At 39.1% G+C, this 23032-nt stretch overlaps 1 protein-coding gene across 1 annotated transcript in view; it reads left to right on the top strand.

The window, feature by feature from the left end:
- The first annotated feature begins 4682 nt into the window (after positions 1-4682).
- DAW1 (dynein assembly factor with WD repeats 1) overlaps positions 4683-23032 on the top strand; it is a 38493-nt gene continuing 20143 nt past the window's right edge. Inside the window, exons 1-5 of the mRNA XM_045559131.1 lie at positions 4683-4799; positions 14944-15016; positions 17117-17261; positions 18733-18791; positions 20980-21102. Of these exons, the coding sequence (XP_045415087.1) occupies positions 4718-4799; positions 14944-15016; positions 17117-17261; positions 18733-18791; positions 20980-21102 (482 nt within the window). The 5' untranslated portion in view covers positions 4683-4717. The remainder of the gene's footprint in view (positions 4800-14943; positions 15017-17116; positions 17262-18732; positions 18792-20979; positions 21103-23032) is intronic.

Here is a 23032-nt window from a genome sequence, read left to right as displayed (position 1 = left end):
ATACATGTTTATTGAGTGATTCAGTTAGGGGCCCCTGCCCTGTCAGTTTTCGAGTCCCAGGTAAGATCAGATGCCTTTGGGTCCTGTGGTGGGAGCGGTGGCAGGACGGAGACAGGGTAAGAAGGACGTGTCATCAGTGTGCCCCTGCCCTGACGCAGTCCCTCTGCTCTGGAGCCTGCTGCCTGAGGCCGCCTTTAACCCCAGCTGACTGCTCCTGCTGGCTGTCAACATCCACATCTTCTCTTTCCGTCTTTCTCTCCAGGAGGAAACTGTGCCTCTCTTTTTATTTGCTGCTCTCAGTGAGGGCCCAAACACTAGTGATGCAGTCACCTCATTGGTGCTGTGACTTTCTCCAGGGGGCACAGGGCCACAAGGAAGCCAATGAATGGGCCCAGCTGTCACCAGAAGCCCCACTCCTGCCCCACCCTGCATAGACTCAATGTGGAATCTGGACCCCCCAGGATGACCCGCCCTACCTCTCTCATCCTCTTCCTTCCTCTCTCTCTCTCTTTCTCTCTCTCTAGTTTAGAGACTGCCCCCTCCCCAACACCCACCCTCCCGGGACCTTCTTACCCTCCCTCAACCTGATGTCCATTGACTTCTCTCAGTGCGTTGGGATCATCTAAAACCCAATTATGCAGAGAATTCAAGTTTCTTCCTGTGTTGTTTCTGGGTCTCATTCATATTCGAGGCTGTGGCTGAGTAGCCAGTTCACTGTCCCTGACAGTCAGGGAGGGCTGTCCAGATGCATAGCAGGCCTGACAGTGGGGGACAGAGCCCAGTGCCACTCACTCTGCTCTGACCAAGCCAATGTAACCTATTAAGCTAGAATGGTGGTTCTCAAACTTCATCATTCATTAGCATCACCAGGAAAGCATGTTTAAGCGCAGATTATTCAACCTCACCATCAGTGTTTCTGATTCAATAGGCCTGGGAGAGTCAGGAGGCAGGAATGTACATTTCCAATAACTTCCTAGTCCAGGGACCACACTTTGAGGACTGAAGCCAGCATGACTTCACTGTACTAGACTGAATTGGTTTGGGTAGTGAAATTAATGCTACTAATTATTGAGTTTCTGCTTGTTCAAGGCAGGTTCAATGGGAATGTCTTAGTTCAGGTTCCATAATAAAGTACCATAGACTGTGAGGCTCGTAAACAGTAGAAACTTACTTCTTACAGTTTGGAGGCTGGAAGTCCTAGATCAGGATGCCAGCATGGTCAGTTCTGGTGAGGTCCTCTTCCAGCTTACAGACTGCCAATGTCCTGTTTTATTCTTACATGGCAGAAACAGGGCCAGAGCTCTCTGGGGTCCCTTCTATTAGGGCACTAATCCCATTTCAGAGATAGCCACCCTCATGACCTAATTACCTCCCCTAAACTCCCACTGGGGTTAAGATTTCAAGATATGAATTTTGGGAGGACATAAGCACTCAGTCCATTGCAGAGAAAAAAACCAGAGTCAAATATTACATTTATATATATAAATCTATATGCATATCAGTTGTTGATCTAGTGAGCCAATGGTCAAGAATGGAACTATTTGATTAAAACTTTCAGAAAGGTCTCTGAAGGAACCCAGTGAAAAAGACAAACCAAGGTCAGCCCACACTGGGATGAGCACCCATCACTTGGGCAATGTAGGGATTTTGTTTTGTAGATTTCTGTATATCATTTGTAACTAATGGACCTGGGGGTGATTTGGAATGAAACAATCCCTTACTCAGGTTGAGAGAATAGTGCAGCAGCTTTTTGGAATGAGTGAAGGGTGAGTCGATTAAGCACAGCTTTAACCTCAATTCAAGCCAAGGCTGAAAGAGAAATTTGCTTTCCCTCATGAGCTTTACTTGTTCTGCTTTGTATCATCCCTTCCTTTGCATGCAACTTTGTTGTCTTCCTAGAAACGGGGCTGGGAGAGCTCAAATGCAGAACCTAACAAGGATTCTGGATTAGCAAGTGAGGACGCCAGAGCCCTGTTTCCATGCGAGGTGCCAGGTCCCGGGAGGAAACTGTCAGGGTTTTGGAAACTGTGCATGGAGGTCAGAGTGCTCGCACGCCCCAGGCAAAGGGCTCAAAAGCAAAGACAGAAGTTAGGGCTGGTTGCCCCTGGTGGACATGGGCCCTAGGAAGAGTGGACCTCACCGTCCTGTGTTCCAGGGTTGGCAAAGATGGCTCTGGATATGATGGGAAAGCAGCCACCCCCCAGGACGCTCTCTAATTACTTATGTGGGAGAACTTGGCACAAACTCCTGGAGCCAAGGGAGGAGCTGTCAAAAGCAGAGCTGGGATTCTTTCTCAAGCAGCAGCAGAACAACCTCTCTTTAAGTTTCATTCAAGGAACTAGGGAAAATCCTCCACTTGAAAAAGGTAGGACAGGAACCCTGGGATACACAGGGGGTAAAGGGTAGGCAACAACGATGAGGACTCTTCATCCCTTATCAAGAGGAAGATGGAGATGAGCCCAGGGGTGATGAAGGGAGAGTGAAATTGAGGCTCTCTTAACAAAACCTAAGCCAAATACTTCTGCAATTGTCATCTATGTCCTGGAATGTTTTAAAGATTAGCAGGCCTGCAAGAAACAAAAAACACTTTTTATTTTGTAATAATTTCAAATTTAATGGAGAAGTTGAAAGAATCACACAAGAAATTCCTCAAAAGGAGGCCTTTACCTAGATTCAACATTTTGCTCATTGGCTTTATCATTCTTTGTTGATCTATCTATCCAAATGTATACCATGTCTATACTTATATATAATTTGTTTCCAAAACCATTTGAGAGTTAATTACAGATATCATGCCCCTTTATCCCAGAATAAATCAGTGTACTTTTCCCAAGAATAAGGACATTCTCTTACATAACCACAGTACAGTGATCAAAGTCAAGAAACTTAACAGTGATACAATACTATGATCTAAACCATAATCTCTATTCAAATGTCATCTATTGTCCCAATGATGTCCTTTGTAACTAGCTATTTTTCTGGTCCAGGATTCAAGATCACTCAGTGCATTTATTTGTTCTATCCCTTTAGTCTCCTTTAAACTGGAGTGGTCTTCAGTCTTTTTGTTTCCTAACCTTGACAGTTATTTTGTACAATTTCCTCAATTTGGTTTGCTATAATGTTTCCTCATGATTAGAATCAACTAATGCATTTTGGGCAGGAATTCCTGAAAATTGCTGTGTCCCCTCTCAGTACATTGTAAAAGCAGGTACTGGATTTCAGTTTGTCCCAATGTTGGTGATGATGTTAACTTTGATCATGCAGTTAAGATGGTGTCCAACAGATTTCTCCACTGTAAAGTTACTATTTTTCCAAAGACCTCACTTTAAATCTCATGAATGTAAGCAGTAACATGGGTGAGCAAAATCTACCAAGGGCTCCCCCATTTCTATAAAATGAACTTTGTCCCTCCCTACTTAAACCCTTTCCAGAGTATCTTAATGACTAGAAGAAAGTTTGAGCTGGAAGCGATCTTAGATTTCATGTGGTTCCCTGTTCCCAAGTGTGGGGTGCTTACTGCTTGTGGGATAAGATGATTTTTATGTGTTGCACATTTGTATTAGATTTCATTGTATCACTTAATAGCAATTATCTTTCCAATCTTCTGGGCACATCTGGTAGGAAGGCTCATTTGGGTGCTAGTTGCTAATATTTTCCTTTTCTTTTAAAAAAGGGACAAAGAAAGGGAAGGAAAGGGTCTTTGGCAGGCAATAGTATACAGTACTTCAATACCTTTTTTAAAAATTACATATATTTTTATAGTTACTGGCTCTTTATTGAATGTTATGTAAAATTTTCATTAATAGTAGTAACAAAATCTTTCTTTTAAATTACATTTTAAAAAGTGAAGTAAAATAAGTGAGAAATTTTAAGAACTTAAAACTCTTAGGCAGGGAGCTATGGAAGTGGTAAGAAGATATGGCCCATAGTTGTGAAGATAGCATGAGAATTACTTAAGTCTGGGAAATTTCAGTTTAGGCCAAATTCCTTAAAGGAAATTGACAGGCTGGCTAGCTGACTCTTCCTCTCTGCAGGTCTCCTGATGGAAATTTGGCAGGCGAAGCACAGATGCCGGCAAGAAACAGAACAGGCCACGTGAAGGCCTCCAAAGCCTTAAATCCAGCTTGAGAGCACTGCTGTAGGCTTTTTGCTGTAGGCTTCTGACACACCTGCCTTCCCATCCTGCCCCCATCACTCATTAGGTTGTCCTTCACTTTCTCTAAGTCTCACTTATCTCATCCTTTAGATGGGGATGGTAATAAGTGGTGCATAACTCACACCTTGTTAGGATTATATGAGTTTAGGTATATAAACCGTCCAGCGCAATGTATGTCGGTCAGGAAATATAGGATAATACGTTGAGGTCATTTTTCTTTTGCGGGGACAGGGACAGGGCAGGAGTTGGGGCCCTGGAAGGGTAACCAGGAGCGAGATTTTTCTCCCACCCCTCTTTATTGGAAACCCAGCGTGCTCAAGTGCATGAGACCCAGGCTGTTTCCCAGGCCTACGGTCCCGGTCCCCTGCCATGCCTAGCTCCTCTGAGGTCGCCCTTAGTGAGGACCCTAGCTGCCCTAGCCCAGGCCACTCCAGGAGCCGTGACCACACTCGCCCGGCTCAGCGCCACGCAGCCCCCGGCCGTCCTGGCTCCCAGCTCCAGGCCCCGCACCGAGGCTCCCGCGCATGCGCGCCCGCGTCTCGCGGCTGTTTGGCTGTTTCCATGGCTACGAAGCCCATCGGCCGCGGATCCGAAAGCAAGAAAATGAAGCTCAAGAGCCTCCTGCTCCGGTATTACCCTCCGGGTACGTGCCGGGCCCGGACCCCAGAGGGAGGGTCTGGGCGGGGAAGGGTGCGGGGACCCGGGGGGCCGGCGGGGTCCCGGAGTGGGTGACCCGGGTGGGACGCGAGGTCGCGCACTTCCCAGCTTGGGCCCCTCGCTCCTTCCGATGCTGGACTCTGTTCCTCAAAACTTTAAATAACTCTTTTAGGACGTCATTAAACTATTCTGTGCATGTCAATCAATCGTCATTTGATTGTCTACTGCGCGCACGCTTGTGCTCCGTGCTGTGGGACTTTAGGTTCTTAGTCCTTGATTCCATTGAGTTAAGTAATTATGAAATAAACCCACAAAATGCTACAGTTTTAGAGCAGGATATCCTTGCCTAGTCTTCTAGTTTTATAGGTCATGGTCACCTTTAGAGAATAGGTGAATTTCACTGATCACCCGTCTTGGTAGGGCCAAAAAGGGGAGTGGAACTAGGCTTCTAATACAGAACTCATATTAAAAATAAAAAACAAAAAATCTATAAAACTTGCCACAAAGCAGCAGATGGTTAAATATATGTGCCCAAAGAAAACTTCGGATAAGACATGTCATAAAGATTTCAAAGGAGGGTAAGAAACTTTGGGCCAGTTTGATTTAGGATAGCTTTATGAAGGGTGGGACTTGGAGAATTTAGGGTCCACTGTCCAACTTTTCCAGGCAACACATCCGACTGCTTAGTCAACGTCTCCACCGAGGTGTCCAACAGAGTTCTCACGATTCCTTTTCTCCAGTCCCATCCTAATCCTGCTGCTTCCTCCCCCGGGCCTGTCGGTAGATGGCATCACACGTCCAGGTTTTTGGGAGAAACCTTGGTGGTCATCCTTTGTTTCTCTCTTGTGATCACTCACGGCCCCTCTCTGTACTCCCTCACCCATCCCATTGACGAATTCTGTCAGCTCTTCTTCCAGAATATTCTGTGAATCCATCAGATTATCCCTCATTCCATAGCACAGGTTTCTTGGTCTAACATCCCTTCCAGCTACCAACCTAATCCAACTCTCCATTCTGGCGTCGGTCTCCTCTCTCTGGGCTACTTAAGTGAGTTGCCAACTGGATTCCTGGTTTTCACCTCTCATCTCCTACAATCCGTCTGCCACCAGCAGGCAGTGGGATCTGCATTGAAGCTCAGTTTCCCATCACGCTTAGAATAAAATCCCCACTTCTGCAGAATCTGACTCAGCCTGCACTGCTGACTTCTAGAACCTTACTCTTCTACCCTCACTGTACTTCAGACTTCTTTAGCTGATTTTCCAAGATTGAAGAGAGGGCCTTTTACTCACTGTTCCTTTTCTGAACCCAGCTTTCTCTAGACCTAGGAATAGCTGGATCCTTTTCTTCATTCATTTTCAGTCAGTGTCAGCTACCCAGAGAGACCTTCCTTTCCCACCCATTCAAAGTAGCCTGCACTGATTTCACTCTATGCCATTTAGTTTTTTGTTTTTATGTTTTTTGGTTGTCGTCTGAAACTCTATTTATTATGTTTCAAATATCTGCCTCTTTCTCATAGAATATAAACTAATACCTTGTCTCTTCTGTTCACTGCAGTATCCTTAGCTTCTACAAGAGATCCTGGGACACAGGAGGTGTGTATGTTGAATGAATGTGTGAATAAATGGATGTGTATGATGAAAAAGGTCAGTCCAGGCATGGAAATTGTTTTGAATAGGTATTTAAAGTCTCAAGGGGTGCTGCTTCTGCCTCTTTGCAAGAGTGGGCCTGGGCAGCAACTTTCTCCAGTGTGAAGTTAACATTTGTCAGAAAGGCATTCGTTGTCTCCCTTGTAGTGTTCCAGTTAAAATAACACGAAAAGGCTACAGATATGAAAGTATCTATGAAATTTAAATTATATATAGGTATCTAGTATGTAGGAAATTTTAAATAGAGACTAATAGCCTATTCCCTTCAAGCATTCCACAGTTTTCTTTTGGCTATAGTTGCCCATAGGCCAGTGCTGGGTCCCATATATGGACCGATAAAATGAAGGTTTTGTCCTCATCTCTTTGTTGTGGAGCTTAGGTTCAGAATGTGGGCTCGAGGATGGTAAGATCCTTCTGCTATCTCATTTGATTCTTTGTCTTCAGAGCAAATAAATGTCCTTAAAAGAATATTTTCTTCAATTTCTCTCCTTCCTTCTGCTTTGAACTCATTTCTATCACGTTCTCATCCTCACTGCTCATGGAAACTGTCCTCTTCAAGATCCCCAACGACCTCCGTGTTGCTAAATCAACAGGCCAAGCCACAGTCCTTGCCTTGTGTGCATCTCATATGGGCATCTCCAGTGGTCTTCCCCATCTCAGTAGATTGCAGGTCTATTTCTCCACTTGCTCATGCCAAAATTTTGGACTCATCCTTGTCTCTTCTCTTTCACATGTCATATCTGGTACAGTAACAAATCTTGTCAGTCCTACCTTCAGAATATATGCTGAATTCAACAACTTCTCCCCAGTTAGACACTACTGTTCTCTTTAGGGCTAAAACTTCCTTCCATCCACTTCCTACTTCAGTCTGTACAGCAGTGGGTTGACTCTGTTAGAACATAAATCTGACCATGTCACTCTCTGCTCGAGCAATGGCTTTTCATCTCACCTGAAGTAAAGGGGCCGTGATCCCCAAGGCCCTGTAGAATCTGCCCCTTGCTTTGCTTCTCTGATCTCACCACTTTGCAATTCCCCTGCCAGCAACATTACTCTTCTTGGTGTTCCTTGGACATGGCAGTGTGTGTGCCCACTCAGGGTCTCTGCGGTTGCTGTTTTTTCTGTCTGGAATAATCCCCTGGACATTTGCAGAGCTCGTGCCTCTACATTTTTAAAAACTATTTCCTCAAAAATGTGTAAAGTGAAACCTTAGGTGACCTTCTTTTCTAGAACTTCCATCTTCTTTCCAAGGTATTTCACCGTCCCCTTCCCTGATCTGTCATTTCTCCTCAGCCCTATCTCAATCCAACAGACCATAATTTTACTTATTTATCTTGCTTAGTCTTCCCCACTGGAAAGAAAAAGCTCTGTGAGGGTAGGAACTTTGTCAATTTTGTTTACTACTGTATCTCTAGCATCTAGACAGAGTCTGGTGTATAAAATACGTACTCATATATTTGTTCATATGTTTTTTGAATAAATGAGCTTAATGACGTGGCATGTGCTGAGAAGAATATCTTGAACTCTTCCTGAAATGTGAAAGGGCCAGATAAGGGGCCTTTGGCATTCACTCCAGCTTTAAAAGTCTAGGGTTCTAATAACAATCTTGATTCAAGTAAGGCGTTAGACTCTAATGAGGTTACATTACTTAGCATGCTTAGACATTTGATTTCTGAATTCCAATCTTTGGTGGGCCATATTATATGCAAGTTTCCAAAGTACTATGAATAGTTGGTGGGTGTTTCAATAACATTATCAAATAGGAAAAAATTGCTCACCACTGAATCATTCCCATGCTACCTTTATCCCTTCTGCATGTAGAGCAGTTTTGTTTTGCTTCCTAATCCTCCAGTTTCAGCCCTCCTATTTTCTTTGGAACAATGTATAGGTCAGGAGCATTATCTTGTTGGCACCCACTGAATTATCCCTCTCCCTACCTAAATTCCTGAGGTCTAAATGTACATAGCAGTAACATGGCTAACTAAACATGGGACATTCTCTTTTTATCTTGGTCACGTTCACTAATTCAGAAGCTCTATGCTTTGTGAAGAGTAAGTGTTGACTATGTGCTTTTCAGCTGACTCAGGGCAACCTTTGTCTTTTATTTATTGTCTGCTGCCCCTAGTTCTTTGACCAGAAGAAACTAAATAAACATCAATCAAACTGGTTAATATTCTGAGCAATTTAAAGATTTCTATTGATTATGACCTCAGAAAGAACACTAATATCATTTGAAGCATACCCTTCTTATATATTGAAGAATTTTGGGAATACAGGCTTCTTACGTAAGAATTATATTTTTTGTATAATAGAAGATCAAGACTGTTAAGATACTATGGGAGGCTGGACGTGGTGGCTCAGCCTGTAATCCCACTGCTTTGGGAGGTTGAGGTGCAGGATTGCTTGAGGTCAGGAGTTCGAGACCTGGGCAACATAGCCAGACTTTGTCTCTACAAAAAATAATAAAAAATTAGTTGGGTGTGTTGGCACACGCCTGTAGCCCCAGCTGTTCAGGAGGCTGAGGCAGGAGGATCCCTTGAGCCCAAGAGTTCAAGGCTGCCCTAATGTACTCCAGCATGGATAACAGAGTGAGATCTTGTCTCTAAGAAAAAGAATACTATGGGAAACAATAACTGAAGAAAAACATATATTTCTGGCAGCATCTTTATCTATTTGCTGTTTTTATTCTTCACAGCTTTGTCAAAGCCTTTTGCTCTTATTGGAGCTCAGTAATCATTTTGCCTTGATGTTTGGTCATAGTAAAGCAGTCAAATGTGCATATTTCAGATTTTGCACTTTATTTTCTAGATCCATTTGTACAGCATCCCAACTAGTTTTTAGTAGTTGGCTCAACAACTGTGAATATTTTAAAGATTTTATTAGAAATAAGATAGTAGTGAATAGAGAAAACAGACTTTTGTTAATTTGTTTGCTAAAATTTAAAAAATGCATTTTCTTAGGATAGTAGATTATGCTGTGTAGGCTGTTAAGTGCTAATTCTTTTCAACCTTTCTCTAAGTTATAGATTACTATTATATTGCTTATTAATTGTTTCCATAATTTATTTACTCAAATATTTATTTCCTTAATAATAAATAGTGCATATGGAGTACTCTTATATATAATGCAAAAAAACTAAAATTACAGATCAGGAAAGAAACAATTCTTGATGATAATGATGATAATGACAGTTTGCATTGATATAGACTTTGTATGTTTTAAAGTAGGCATCTCATTTGAGTTTTCAAATAACCTCATGGGGAATCTTCATCTTCAAGTGTTTATATTCTAATAATGTTGATCCTTATCATTCTTCTCCATTTTCTTATTTTTCTCTTATATTTTTGGTTATAAAATATTTACCCAGAGCCAAATCATGAAAAATACAAGAATATCTAAGATCATCCTTATTCCCCTGAAGATGTGATGGCCCCTTGAAAGGGGGATGGCCCATATTAAAAGGGTTTACGTAAAATGATGTTAGTTCTTTATTTAAATCATATTCAATCAGCAGAAACCTTTACAGTGGCCAGAATATTAGCCAGTTTAATTGATGTTTGTGTAGTTCCTTCTCTCAGTCAAAGAACTAGACTGCACACAATAAAAGACAAAGGTTATCGTAGCTGACACAATCTCTTGAAAGGAGCCAAGTAGCATAAAAATTCCTGTTTCTTCAAGGTTGCTAATGTTGAGTATTACCAGTCTTTGTAATATTTGCCAATCTGATGGATAAAAAAATTATGTCTATTTTAATTTGTATTTTTTATTATTAATAAAGTTGGGAACTTTTTGTTTTGATGTGTTTATTGATTCTCAATCAGTGGTTTTCAATCAGTGGTTCTCAAAGTGTAGGGGATCCCTGGGAACCCTCAAACACTTTCAGCAGGGTCTCAAGGTCAAACCTAGTTTCATAATAATAATATGATGTTATTTGCTTTTTTCACTGTATTGACATTGTCACTAATGGTGCAAAAGTGCAATGGAAGGTGAAACTGCGGGTGCCTTACTACAGATCAAGGCAGTGATAGCAAACTCTAATAGTGGTCATTATATTCTTCACTAATACACACTCATAGTAGGAAAAAAAAACCCCAATAACCCAGTTTCACTTAAGAATGTCCTTGATGAAGCAGTAAAAATTATTAATGTAGTGAAATATTGACATATGAGTACATGTATTTTAAATATTCTGGATGATGAAGTAAGAAGTACTAACATAGCACTTTTGCTGCCTAATTAAGTCTGATAGCTATCTTAGGACAGTGGTCCCCAACCTTTTTGGCACTAGGGACTGGTTTCATGGAAGATAATAATTCCACGGATGGGGTGGGGGTGGGGGTGTGCGGTGTTGTGGGGGACGAGGTGGCAGTGGGCGGTGGTCATGGTGCGGAGCTCAGGTGGTGATGAGGGTCCCATTTTCTAACAGGCTATGGACTGGTACTGAGCCACTGAACCAGGGCCCTGGGGTTGGGGACCGCAGTCTTAGGGAAAGCACATGTGTTTGCTTGAGTTGTGAAATGAGCTAACCTTTTTTTTAAATGGAAGAACATTTTTACTTGAAAGACTGAGAAACAAACATGGTTTTCAAACTTGTACATTTGGCAGACACTTTCTTGAAAATGAACAAAGTGGGTCTGAAACTTTCATTCAGAACTGTCAGCATTTCTTGGCAGTGATAAATTTGAGCTTTTAAGCAAAAATTATAATTTCAGAAAACTTTTATCTACCACCATGACTTGACAGCTTATCAACAGTAAGAGTTTTCTTATGATAGATATTGATAGTGATAGTAACAAATGTGGTTGTTGATATTGCATGATGAAATATGTCAACATTTAGAAGATATACATAACTCAATAAACCTACATTTTAAAAATGTCCAGTGCATGATCATATATGGATCATGCATGGAAAAAGAATTTTAATATAATATAAAAAAGAATATTTATAATAATCTAAACAGGCTATTACAGTACTCCTTTGTTTTCCAGCTATGTATCAGTGTATCAACATATTTTTTCTTGTACTTTATCCAAAACAATATACAAGAACAGCTTGAATGCAGAAACAGAGATGAGAATCCAGCTGTCTTTAATTAAAGCCAGATATTAAAGAGTTTTGAAAAAGTGCAAAACAGTGTTATTCTTACTTTTGTGAAGGGGTAAATATAGTTATTTTTTTAAAAAACATGCTATTTATATTAACATGTATGAATTATTATTTTTAAACAACTTAATATTTTAAAAATTTCCCAATTTTAGTTTTAATGTGGAAAATATTATAAAAATGAAAACTTTTCATTGTCCTCAGTAATTTTAAAGAGTGTAAGTTGGTCCTGAGTCCAAAATTTTTGAGATTTACTGGTCTTGTACAATAAAATGACTAAGAGGCTCTGCTCGGGTTTTTGTTCTTCAGTGTATTATCTCTGTGTTGTTCAGATGGAGTATATTCTATTGATCTGTCAATTCTGTCTTCTGTCATCTTTACTATTGAAACAGTTTAGCAAATTTTTAAATTTTGATTATTATATTTTTCAGTTCTAACATTTCTATTTGGTTAATTTTAATAACTTTATTTTCCATTTTTTAAATTTGTTTCAAGTAAATTTGTAAACAGTTATTGAAACATTCTAATGACATCTCTTTTAAAATCCTTGTCAGATGATTCTAACCTCTGATTCATCTTGGTGTTAGTGTTTGTTGATTATCCTTGGCATGATGAGGTTTTTTTTTTTTTTATTATATCCCGGACATTTTGGTTATTATTAGGATTCGACTGGATCTAAAACTTCTAATTTGGCTAAATCTGTTTAGATTTAGCATATAGGCTCTGGTCTACTTTTGTGGGCTTTAGTTCTTATGGCAGTTTAGTTTTCTAAGCACTTGCAAGATTATTTTGGTTGACTTTGCTTTTCTGGTGCTGTTAAGGCTCTTGCTCATTCCCTGCTGGTGCTACCTGCAGGGGCAGAAGGAATTTCCCTGATGTGCCTGCTGTCACTGGGTGTCCTTCTGGGTCACTCCTGGGCCTTGTTAGGAGGCAGGGAGACATTGGGCCTTTTTGATGCTGCTTTGGTGCCTGTTTGTGGGGTGGTGTTTGAGACATCACAGGACTTCACTGCTGCTCCTTGTAGGTAGATGAACCGTTCACCAATGGCCTGTTTGTGGAGTGGGGTCTGAGAGGTCCTAGGAAAGGGTTGGGGAACCTGTGGCCTTCCAGGTCCTTAAGTGTGGCCTTTTGACTGAATCCAAATTTTACAGAACAAATACTTTTATTTTTATTAATACCTTTTTGTTCATCTTTTATAATTTTATTTTTAAAATGAACATATTTAAAATACAAAAGAATAAAATAAGTTTTAATGAAATAATCCTCCCAGATTGACCAGCACAATTAGAACATTAGTAAGTTATCAGGGCTAAATTGATGGCTGCTATGCTCATGATTTAGTTCTAACTTCCCCTGCCTGACTAGCGCCGCTACTCCACAAGGCTGGTTGGCAAGAGTTTATGAGGGTCAAGCACGCCAGTCTATTATCAGCTTTTGACAACAGTGAACTGTGTTTCTGTTTGAAGTGGACTTTGTGAATAGTTGCACAGCTCCAATGGAATTTTTACATTCTGTCTGCTTAACAACCCATCATATCAAAGACCACCAAGAGAACGCTGAAGGAAGAAAACAGATTTTTTAGTGAGGATTAGAAATTGCAATATTATCTTGTTCCTGCTAAAGATAAACTGATTTGCTTCCTTTTTGATACTGCAATATCAATATTAAAGAAATTCAATGCTCATCAGTGTTATAACACCCATAAGGAGGACAAATATTTTAAATTAGAAGGAGAGGCATGAAAGGTTGTATTGCAGAAATTGAAAGGTGAAAAGCAAAGGCAAAGACAACTCTTTCAAGCAGCAATAAGACTTGGAAATAATGCCACTTAAGTAACTTATAAAGTAGATATGTACTCGGGGGAAAAAAGGAAAGCCATTCCGTGATATGGAAAATCTGAAAGAATGCATTGTTGAAGTTGTAGGATGCTTACTTTAGACCCCAATGATGTTTCAAAGTACAAACAACTTCCTCTTTCAAGGAGAACCATAACTGATTGGCTGCATGAATTAGCAATTTCATGCAATACTTCAAAAGGAAAATATATATTAAATATTATTCAATTGTTTTTGCTGAATCAACTGATACTACTGACTTGGTGCAGGTTTTATACTTCATTTAGGTTGGAACAGAAGATTTTATTTGCTATGAAAAGTCACTCACTTTGGGCACTCTTGTGAACAGAACACAGGGAATAGATATCTTCAACAACTTTCAATATAAATGCAGTGAAGTTGGACTGAATTTGGTAAATTTAGTGAGTGTATATACAGATGGTGCACCTTCTGTGACAGGAAGCCATGAAGGGTTTATTGCACAGATAAAAAAAGCATTAACAGATCCAGATGCTCTCATTTCTTTTCATTGTATCTTGTGTCAGCAAAATCTCTGCTCTAAACCTACTATTTTAAGTGGCACTTTGCAACAAGTTGTAAGTATTGTTAACTATACTCGTGCAAATGCAACAGGGCATTGTCAGTTTGGTAACATGCTAAAGTTGAATGATGAGGTATTCAGTATATATTTGCCATATCATTCTAAAGTACATTGGCTATTGCAGGGACAGGTGTTAGCCAAAATTTTATCTCTGTGAGAACATATAGTTAAATTTATGAAGAACAGAATCAGCAATGTGAATTATTGAAAGAAGACTTCTATAAGAATGTAGCATTTCTGTGTGATATCATGTCAAATCAAAACAACTTGAATATTTCTTTGCAATGTACAACTAAATTTATATATGATATGTGGCAAAAAATCCAGCATGTGCAGAGGGGACCGGGGCAGCCCACGGTGTCCACTGGGGGATTGGACAACCTGCGAGGACCCCAGTTGTGGGACAGAGTTTAGGGCTCCCTAGTAGTTCTTTGTTGGGCTTTTCTTTTACTGGTCTTTTGGTCACAGGGAGCAAGCTTTTTTTGTTTCTTGTATTTTGTTTTTTTGTCTATATCTGTAGTGCTTCCAGGGTGCAGGTCCCCTTGGTTCCAGTTTAGGGGTATGTGGGGGATGAAAAGAAAGTCCAGGGATCTCACCATTTGTCATTCCTCAAGCCCTGAGGCCTCCAGCTGGTTCACCTTCTTCTACCAAATCTCCATTATCATTGTCTGTTGAATAATTTCAAGGGTATTTAGTTATCTTTAGAGGAAAGGACCAGAGAAAAGTGATTCTACACAACCTTGTTGTGGAAACAGACATCACTGTGCATTTTTTGTTAAAAGTTTAAAAATTTTTAAAATAAAAATTAAAAAAAATTAAAATAAAAATTTATCTTAAACAAATAAAAATAAAAATCTTAAAAATAAAAATTATGGGAAAGCAGATTAACTTTTGGCACAGGTGGTCATAATAAGTGTTTTATAACATTGTCATTCATTTTTATAGGAATTATGTTGGAATATGAAAAAAGAGGAGAATTAAAGACCAAATCCATAGATTTGCTTGATCTCGAGCCCAGGTAAGTAGCTATATCATACAAGTATTAAAGATCCAAAATTTTTTTTGGAAAAGCTTGACATAGAGTGATGGTGGATGAGCTACATAAACTACAGACAATACATTATTTTTGAAAAATCGTTCTTCTGTGGTGTGTTACCTTCTGTTTGTTTCAGTGAGTTGTACTGGAGCGTTTTGCTGCAGGAGGAGGAGGTGGGAAAAGGGCCATCACTCTGCTATTTAATTTCTTTCAAAACAGGTCTTTTTTTTGAAAAAAAAAATAAAAGTTTTAGTTTAGAATAATTTTAGAAAAGTTTTGAAACTGCCCCACACCCAGTTTCCCCTGTTATTAACATCTCGGATTAGTATGGTACATTTGTCATGATTGATGAGTGAGTATTGATACATAGTTATTAGCTAAAGTTCACACTTTATTCAGTTTTCCTTAGTTTTTCCGTAATTCCCTTTGAGTCCAGAATCCCACGTGACATTTACTTGTCATACTTCCTTAGGCTCCTCTTGGCTGTCCCCATTTCTCAGACTTTCCTTATTTTTGAAGACCTTAACATTTTTGAGAAACACTTGTTATTGAGTTTTAAGAATATTTACTAAGCCTGTTATTTTCTAAGTAAATAAATATTTTATAGGGCTGACGGCATATGTGCCTCCTAAATCGTCATGTTGCAAAGATGGGAGAACTAGTCTCTATCTGTGAAGCTTAGTGTGAGCCAAGAGGAAATCTCTTGTGAGGTCACAATGCCTAGAGTTCACTCCCTTTAGGAAATCTCATGCAAAACTCCACTTCAGGAGACTGAGTCAGAGTAGTGCTTATACCTGCGGGAGCCCAAATTCAGATAAAGTGAAGATATTCTCAGTGGATGAAAATAATAAAAAAATAAGAAAAATACTGTGTTTTAGACTTGTGGCTTGAGACTGTTGGCAAAGGGACCTCTCTTATAGGTTATAGGTTATAGGTTACAGGGCTGCTCTCTAGTTTTAAAAGAAGCCCAAATGGCAGCATGGCTGGTGAAAAGGACTCTCTTAATCCTGGAGCTGCTGCCACTCTTGGGAATTAGCATTTCAGGGAGACACTTGTCTTAGGGGGAGACCAGGCCATGGCTCAGAGGATGATGGTCTAGGTAGGGCCCAAGTTTTATTCCAGGTGCCTGACACAGAGAAATTACTCAATGGGTATTTTTTTTTTTTTAAATCGAAGAAGAAACAGTGGCAAAGATAGTGTCATTGAATTTCATCTACAACAATCCTTGTTTAATCTATTTTCAAGGAAGATGAGGCTTAGGATCAAACCAAACTTGTTATTTTTGTAAATGGAACATGTTACTGATTTGTGTGTCTATGCTAACATGCAGAAAGTGTCTTTGATAGATATTCACTTATTTAGTCAGCAATCATGTATGTGTGCCTCCAACATGCAAAGCTCTAGGTTATGTTCTATAAGAGGCTATGAAGATACTAGTCATAACCTGTCTGCTTAATGGGCTTATTTTCTAGTTTGAGAGACAACTTGTACAACACAAAACATCATACAGGCGGTACCGATAAACTCCTGTATGAGAGAATAACTTCCAGCTGGACATTCAGCAAAAATGCAGGTTTTATATTGAAAAAGTGTGGATCCCTATGTCATTTCCAAAAGGGCTCGTGGGCTGTGAATCCAGGCACTCTTAACATTTTGAAGTTCTCCGTAAGAAGCCACAGTCACTCAATAGTGTTGTGTTTTCTTGAGGAGATGTAAGGTTGGGCATTCTTAATCATGACAGTTTGGTGATGTGGAAAGTAAATAAATGTCTCAAAAAATGTATGCTTTCTTTTTCTAGTTCTGTATAAGAATCTGGAAGTATTGTGTCTATAAAAATACTTGAATCATAGATGACACACTGGAGTCACAGTATGAGAAAATAGCAATGAGAGTAGTTTTCATGCCACCGTGCTATTTACTGATTAATGTGAATTTTCCCCCTAGACACCTCTTAGGAAATATGATGATGTTTTTGAATTTTATAAATGTGCTTCATAAAGGAATGCAATTCTTCATGTAATAAACATATGGGCAATTTTTGACATGAAATAAAAGTAACATTACTTTTTGGGATGATTTCAGTACTGATGTCAACGCTTTAGTAGAAGAAATCCGCAAAGCAGAACCTCTAATCACAGCTTCCCGGACAGAGCAAGTCAAACTTTTAATACAGAGATTGCAAGAGAAACTTGGCCAGCATGGCAACCACAAATTCTATCTTTTTAAGGTAATACATGTTTTAAAAATACTAGGTAGAAGAATTTCAGTGAACGAATTGATTTTTATTAATCTCTTTCCCCCCAAAATATTTTTCTTTCCCTAAAAATATTTTTCCACAAAAAAAGTTTACCAGCAATTTATTTCAGTGCCTCACATATATTTGCTAAGACTACATCTCAATAATTGTTAAATGAATGAGGGAAATTCAAAACATTTATTTCTTGAGAGGTTACGTAAAGATTTGTAGTAAGTGTAGCTCCATTTTGTAATGATAAATTTAAAGGATTATCATTATCTATTAAGGTTGTTTTAAGTTATTGAATAATTAAAATTTTTTTGGTTAGAGTAATATTAAGAAATTGTGTTTCAAAGTATATGAACATTTCATATTTTCTGCTTTCATATGATCTAAAATATACCACAGTAAATTATTTATCTGTATGACTTATGTAATTTTAATGTGATGTAAATATGTTTATTTTTCTCTACCACTTTTGCTGATTAAATACAAAATATAACAAATGTCATTGAGTACTTCAGGATAAGCTTTTCTATTTTCTTTATTATTTAAACATATTTAATAGTGTATTCTAGAATTGATTCATATTACACTGATTTTATTAATATATTTTATAATTTAGATATAATTATTTTAATAAAATATAATTATTACTTATATACTTAGCTATTCGATCTGATACAAAATATCTAGACACTCTTGTAGTCTCCCATTCATTCAAGTTCATAGAAGAGGATGAGGTTATGTGCTTGTAATATCTCTGCTTCCAGAAGGTGGCACTGTTTAACTTCAAATGTGAGGTCTGTGACGCCTATGATCTGGTAATTTATTCTCCAAAAGGAACATTTTTGATAGTGAAAGTGGACACTTTTAATAGTTACACTCTGGCAGCAGACATAAAGGGGGTGTCCCAGCTTAGCCAGCCACTCTAGTAATAGATTATCCCAATTTATGTATATACAGTCAATAAATATTCATTAAGCAGCCACTATGTGTGCTAAACGTTGTAGGGATTGTAAGATAAATAAGACATACTCGGAAGGAGCTTTAGGATTCAAAAAGTAATAATACATTGTAAAATCCATATTTGAAACTTATTTAGTATATTTTCTATGTATACTGTTCATACAAACCTATAAACAATATGTAAAAGAAAATGTTACAAATTAGTGCTATTTGGTATCTTATTTAATAGCCATAATTTACCTTAAAGGTAAATTGATGGAAAATAAAGAGCAAATTATGTTTTTCTAATTATCTGTAATTACCAAATGTATTATTTGTCTTAATAATAGGGGGTACAATGTATTTTTTTCTCATTTGCTTGGATATTAAATATTATTCATTTATGACATATAATTAAAACAAGAATGAGTATCTTCATTGATTTGAAATTAAAATGAATGAATTAAACTTAATTTGCTTTGAGTCTAAGAAATGGTGTTTTCTTTTATTGAAGGTTCTCAGAGCACACATATTGCCACTGACTAATGTTGCACTTAACAAATCGGGCTCATGGTAAGATGCTCTTTTTATTTCTAATTTTTAGCAATCAAGGGCTAAAAAGTTTTTAAATGTTTATTTGTCCAAGGTTCCAGTCAGTTAAGTATGTAATTTGTTCATTTCTCTGGTATCAGTATCCTACTGAATACTGAGGAGCAATACAAACCCTTTCTCCCACTATTCTAATCTGAGCTTTCCATAATATTTGTGCCATTGTGAATGGGAGGTATATTGGGATCTCAGCAGACATTATAGCCGGTGAATAACTCGGCTCAGGAATGGGTCAGGTGGGGGGGTCTCTTAACTGCCTTGAGTCGTTGGCGGTAATTGACTCAGAGCAGGTGTTTTCCATCTAGTGCAGTGATTTGCAGGATGGCGAAGAGAAGCTTCAAGCCTGTGTTCAGAGCCCGACTCTGGTCAGCTTGGGATCTGAGGTGCCAGGTAGGAAAGATGAGGTAGAAGCCTGCTCTTGACCTACAGACATAAATATAAACATGCCTGTCTTGGTTTGCTAGGGCTGCTGCAATAAAGTACCGCAGAACGAGGGACTTAAACAACAGAAGTTTATTGTCTCACAGCTGTGGGCGTTAGAAGTCTGAGGTCAAGGTGTCAGCAGGGTGGTTCCTTCCGAGGGCTGTAAGGAAGAATCTGGACCTCTCTCCTAGCTCCTGGTGCGGTGCTGGCACTCTTCCACGTGCGGAAGCATCACCCTGCCCTCTGCCTTCATTTTCACACGATTTTCTCTGTGTGTGTGTGTGTGTTTGTGTCCACATTTCCTATTCTTATAAGTACATTTTGGATTAAGGGCCCGCCCTATTCTAGTATGACCTCATCTTAACTAATCACATCTGCAATGACTCTGTTTCCAGATAAAATCACATGCTAGGGTACTGGGGTTAGGACTTCAACATATACATTTGAGGAGGGCACAATTCAACCCGTAACAACGTCTATAGTAGATATGTGTAGAGTTGCAAACCTTAGTCTAAATTTACCCATATGTAGAGGAAGGCCATGGGAGAAGCAGTTAGAAGGAAATGCCTGGAAGAGTATCAAAGATACCGCTGGCTTGTCATCCTTCTTGCTTAGTTGAGTTTTAGTAACAATTTGTTTTCACCTTTTATCATTAACACTTGACATTCAGATTGGCTTTTCAATGTTGTGTACTTTTTTCCTGTGTTTGGAAAATATGTGTTTGTTATACTTTTGAAGCAATGTTTCTATTTATGTTTTAAAAATAAAGCCTCTTTTCTAATTGAATACTTGAGGAAGGACTAAGATGCTACTATTTTACATTAAAATATTAGATGTCAATGTACCAACTGTTCTTGTTGCAGAATAGCCATGTTAAAGGAGCTGTTTATTTATTAAACACAGTATGTTTGTTGAACACTTGCTAGTGTGCCAGTCATTGCCCTGGGTCCCGGGGATGGTGATGGGCAGGAGCACCAGCGTGCATACAAGAAGCCATCTGGTACTTCAGAGACGAGCAAGAATGTGACCGTGGCTGATGAGGGTACTTTTGGGAGAAGCTGAGGATCCTGGAGCAGATAGCCAGGGACCGCTGGCCTTATAGGCCATGAGCAGACGTCTGAATTTCCCTCTAGATTGCTGCTAAGCCGTTTAAGGAAGGTCAAAAAAATAGCTCCAATTTCTGAGAAGAAAACAGATTTTTGAAGACCATACATAAGCCAAGACTCACTAGAAGACAGTGTCATTTGTTTAGGCAAGAGGTGGAGTCAGTGGAGCTGGTGAGAAGTGGCCACATTAGGGATGTATTTTGAGATTTCACTAACAGTTTACTGATAGATTTTGTGTGGGGTGTGAGAGAAAGAGAGGAGTCGGGGGTTGACGCCAAGATTTTGTGGTCTGAATAACTGGGAGAATGATGCAATAATAGAGAGATATATTAGAGTTTCAGAAAACATTATTGATTCTTATACATGTTATTTAATTATATAATTAGCCATTATTAGAAAGATTACTCTTTAATGACTCCTCTTTGGGTTTGAGATAAAATTGGTTTATTAATTAATTTCTAAGTGAAAGGACTTATATATTGTTCTCAATTGAACTGTTCTGTATACATGATTTCTACTGTAAAAGACAAAGTAAGTGGAGTTATTACCCTGCAGGTAAGAAGCGAAGTCTCTGTTAACACTGCCATTCTCCTCCTGCCACACGCTCATATTGCTTGTGTCAGCTTTATCACAGGGAGCTATGACCGCACGTGCAAGCTCTGGGACACCGCGTCTGGAGAGGAGCTACACACCCTGGAGGGCCACAGGAATGTGGTGTACGCCATAGCGTTCAACAATCCTTATGGGTTTGTCCATCCATTCACTTCTTTCTTCATTCATTCATTTGTTCATCCCTCCATCTATTGGAGGAGTAAGGGAAGAGGCAGAGGATTAAACATTTTTTGAGTTCTGTGTATGTGCTTTGGAAGCCTCTTAAATACCTCCTCCAGTGCTTAGGAGAGCCTTTGGGGTGGGTATTACCATCCTCACGTAGAACACAAAGGTCGGGGACCCTTCCCAGGACCACACAGTGGTGAAGCGTTCACGCCCAAGCAAGACCCGACTCTGGCCCTTGGGAGGTCCCTGGCAGGCAGTTCCTGCTGATGTGCAGCCCTGGGCTGGTGCCTTTGGGGAATGCGACATGCATGACATGGTTCACTTCATGGAGAAGTTACTTTACAGTCTTTCCAGGTAGGAAAAAAGTGTATGGGGGGTGGTAACATGCTAAATAACAGTAGCAAGTACAATAGAAGCATTTAAAAACCAACCTCTAGTAACTGATTCAGTAGATTAACCGTTGTTCTCTCTCTTTTCACATGACATACTGCTGATAGCCCTGGCACTCTCAAAGTGTGTAGCAACTAGGCTACCGGCTCGTGTGGGTATTCTCTTCCCACTGGTTAGTTTCTAAGCTTATCAGGAGTTCGTGGTGTTTGTCCACAAACCTGCTTATGCTGGTTGTGCTTTCAGTTGTAGTTATGTAATTTAACTAAATATTACACAAACTAATGAAATGTGAATATGAAAAAAAAAAGCTGTGGTTTTCTATGAAAACACAGACAAGGTAAACTTTGGGAAAATTGTTTCTAAATGAGGTTGTAGATGAGATCAATGTTAAATTAAAAAACACATTGTAAAAATATAGAAAAAATTCTCACTCAGATTGTTCTGCAAATATGTTTAAGTTTGTTAAGTTCTCATTCCATTTTTAAAAAAGAAAACTAGAAATTTGGAGGTTTGGTATGATTTCTGTTAGACTGATGATGAACTCCAGTTAGCTGATCTCACAGTCAAAGAAAAGACCTGGCCTCTTGGGAAAAGATTGGCAAATGAATGTATGTTTACATATATTCAAGTAAACATTTGTAGACAGGAAGAGCTTTTTTTTTCATGTTTGTCCACTTTAAATAACTTTTTCCATTAATGAAGCTGGTTCAATAAATATGGTTTATTTACTATAGTGTAATGACGACTAGAACAAAACAGCCAATGGTTCAAAAATTAAGAGGAGAGAGAGAGATCATTGTGCTTTCTCCCGGTTAGAGAGTGTTTAAAGTTGACGTGAGATTAAAGCACGGGCCTGAAGGATGGAAGGTGGGGCGGAGTGGGGGTGACGCCGGGGCAGGGACTTCAGCAGCTCAGTATTTCAAGGCATGAATGTGTTGGGCATGCGCAGGGGCCAATCTCTCCAGTGAACATTTCGTGTTGAGAAACAGAAGTCGGGGAGGTCAGGGCATTCTGTGGCATTTAAGCTCCATCTGTAGGACTCAGTTGCCACTAAGGGTTGGTGAACTAACAAGTGGAACAGCAAAAGTGCTATTTTAAATAAAGTATTGCTCTGGCAGAGAGAAGGGGTCAGAGGGTTTGGAGGTGAGAAGAAACAGGAGGCAAGGTGATTAGGTAGGAGGCAGATACCATAGTACACTCATGAGACAATGGGAACTTCATCTGGGATAATGACAGAAGGAACACAGGAATTTTATAATTATTTAATGCACTTAGAGTAGAAATTTTATACTACAGTTTTTAAAAACTTTTTATCTAAGTTGCTAAGGCCATTATATCTTTTTAAAATGTAATATCCTTTCAAAACACATTAACTGTGATGGCACAATTGAACTTAATTGGTACATTAAAATGATTAAATATTCCAATTAAATTATAGAAAATTTAACTTTGATCTATGCATTTTTACATTATAATTATAATACCTTATTTTGCCAGCTTGTGGAAGAG

The sequence above is a fragment of the Lemur catta genome, chromosome 8 (assembly GCF_020740605.2).
Source record: "Lemur catta isolate mLemCat1 chromosome 8, mLemCat1.pri, whole genome shotgun sequence".
NCBI classification, from domain to species: Eukaryota; Metazoa; Chordata; class Mammalia; order Primates; family Lemuridae; genus Lemur; species Lemur catta.
This window is presented reverse-complemented; position numbering and strand designations above follow the sequence as displayed.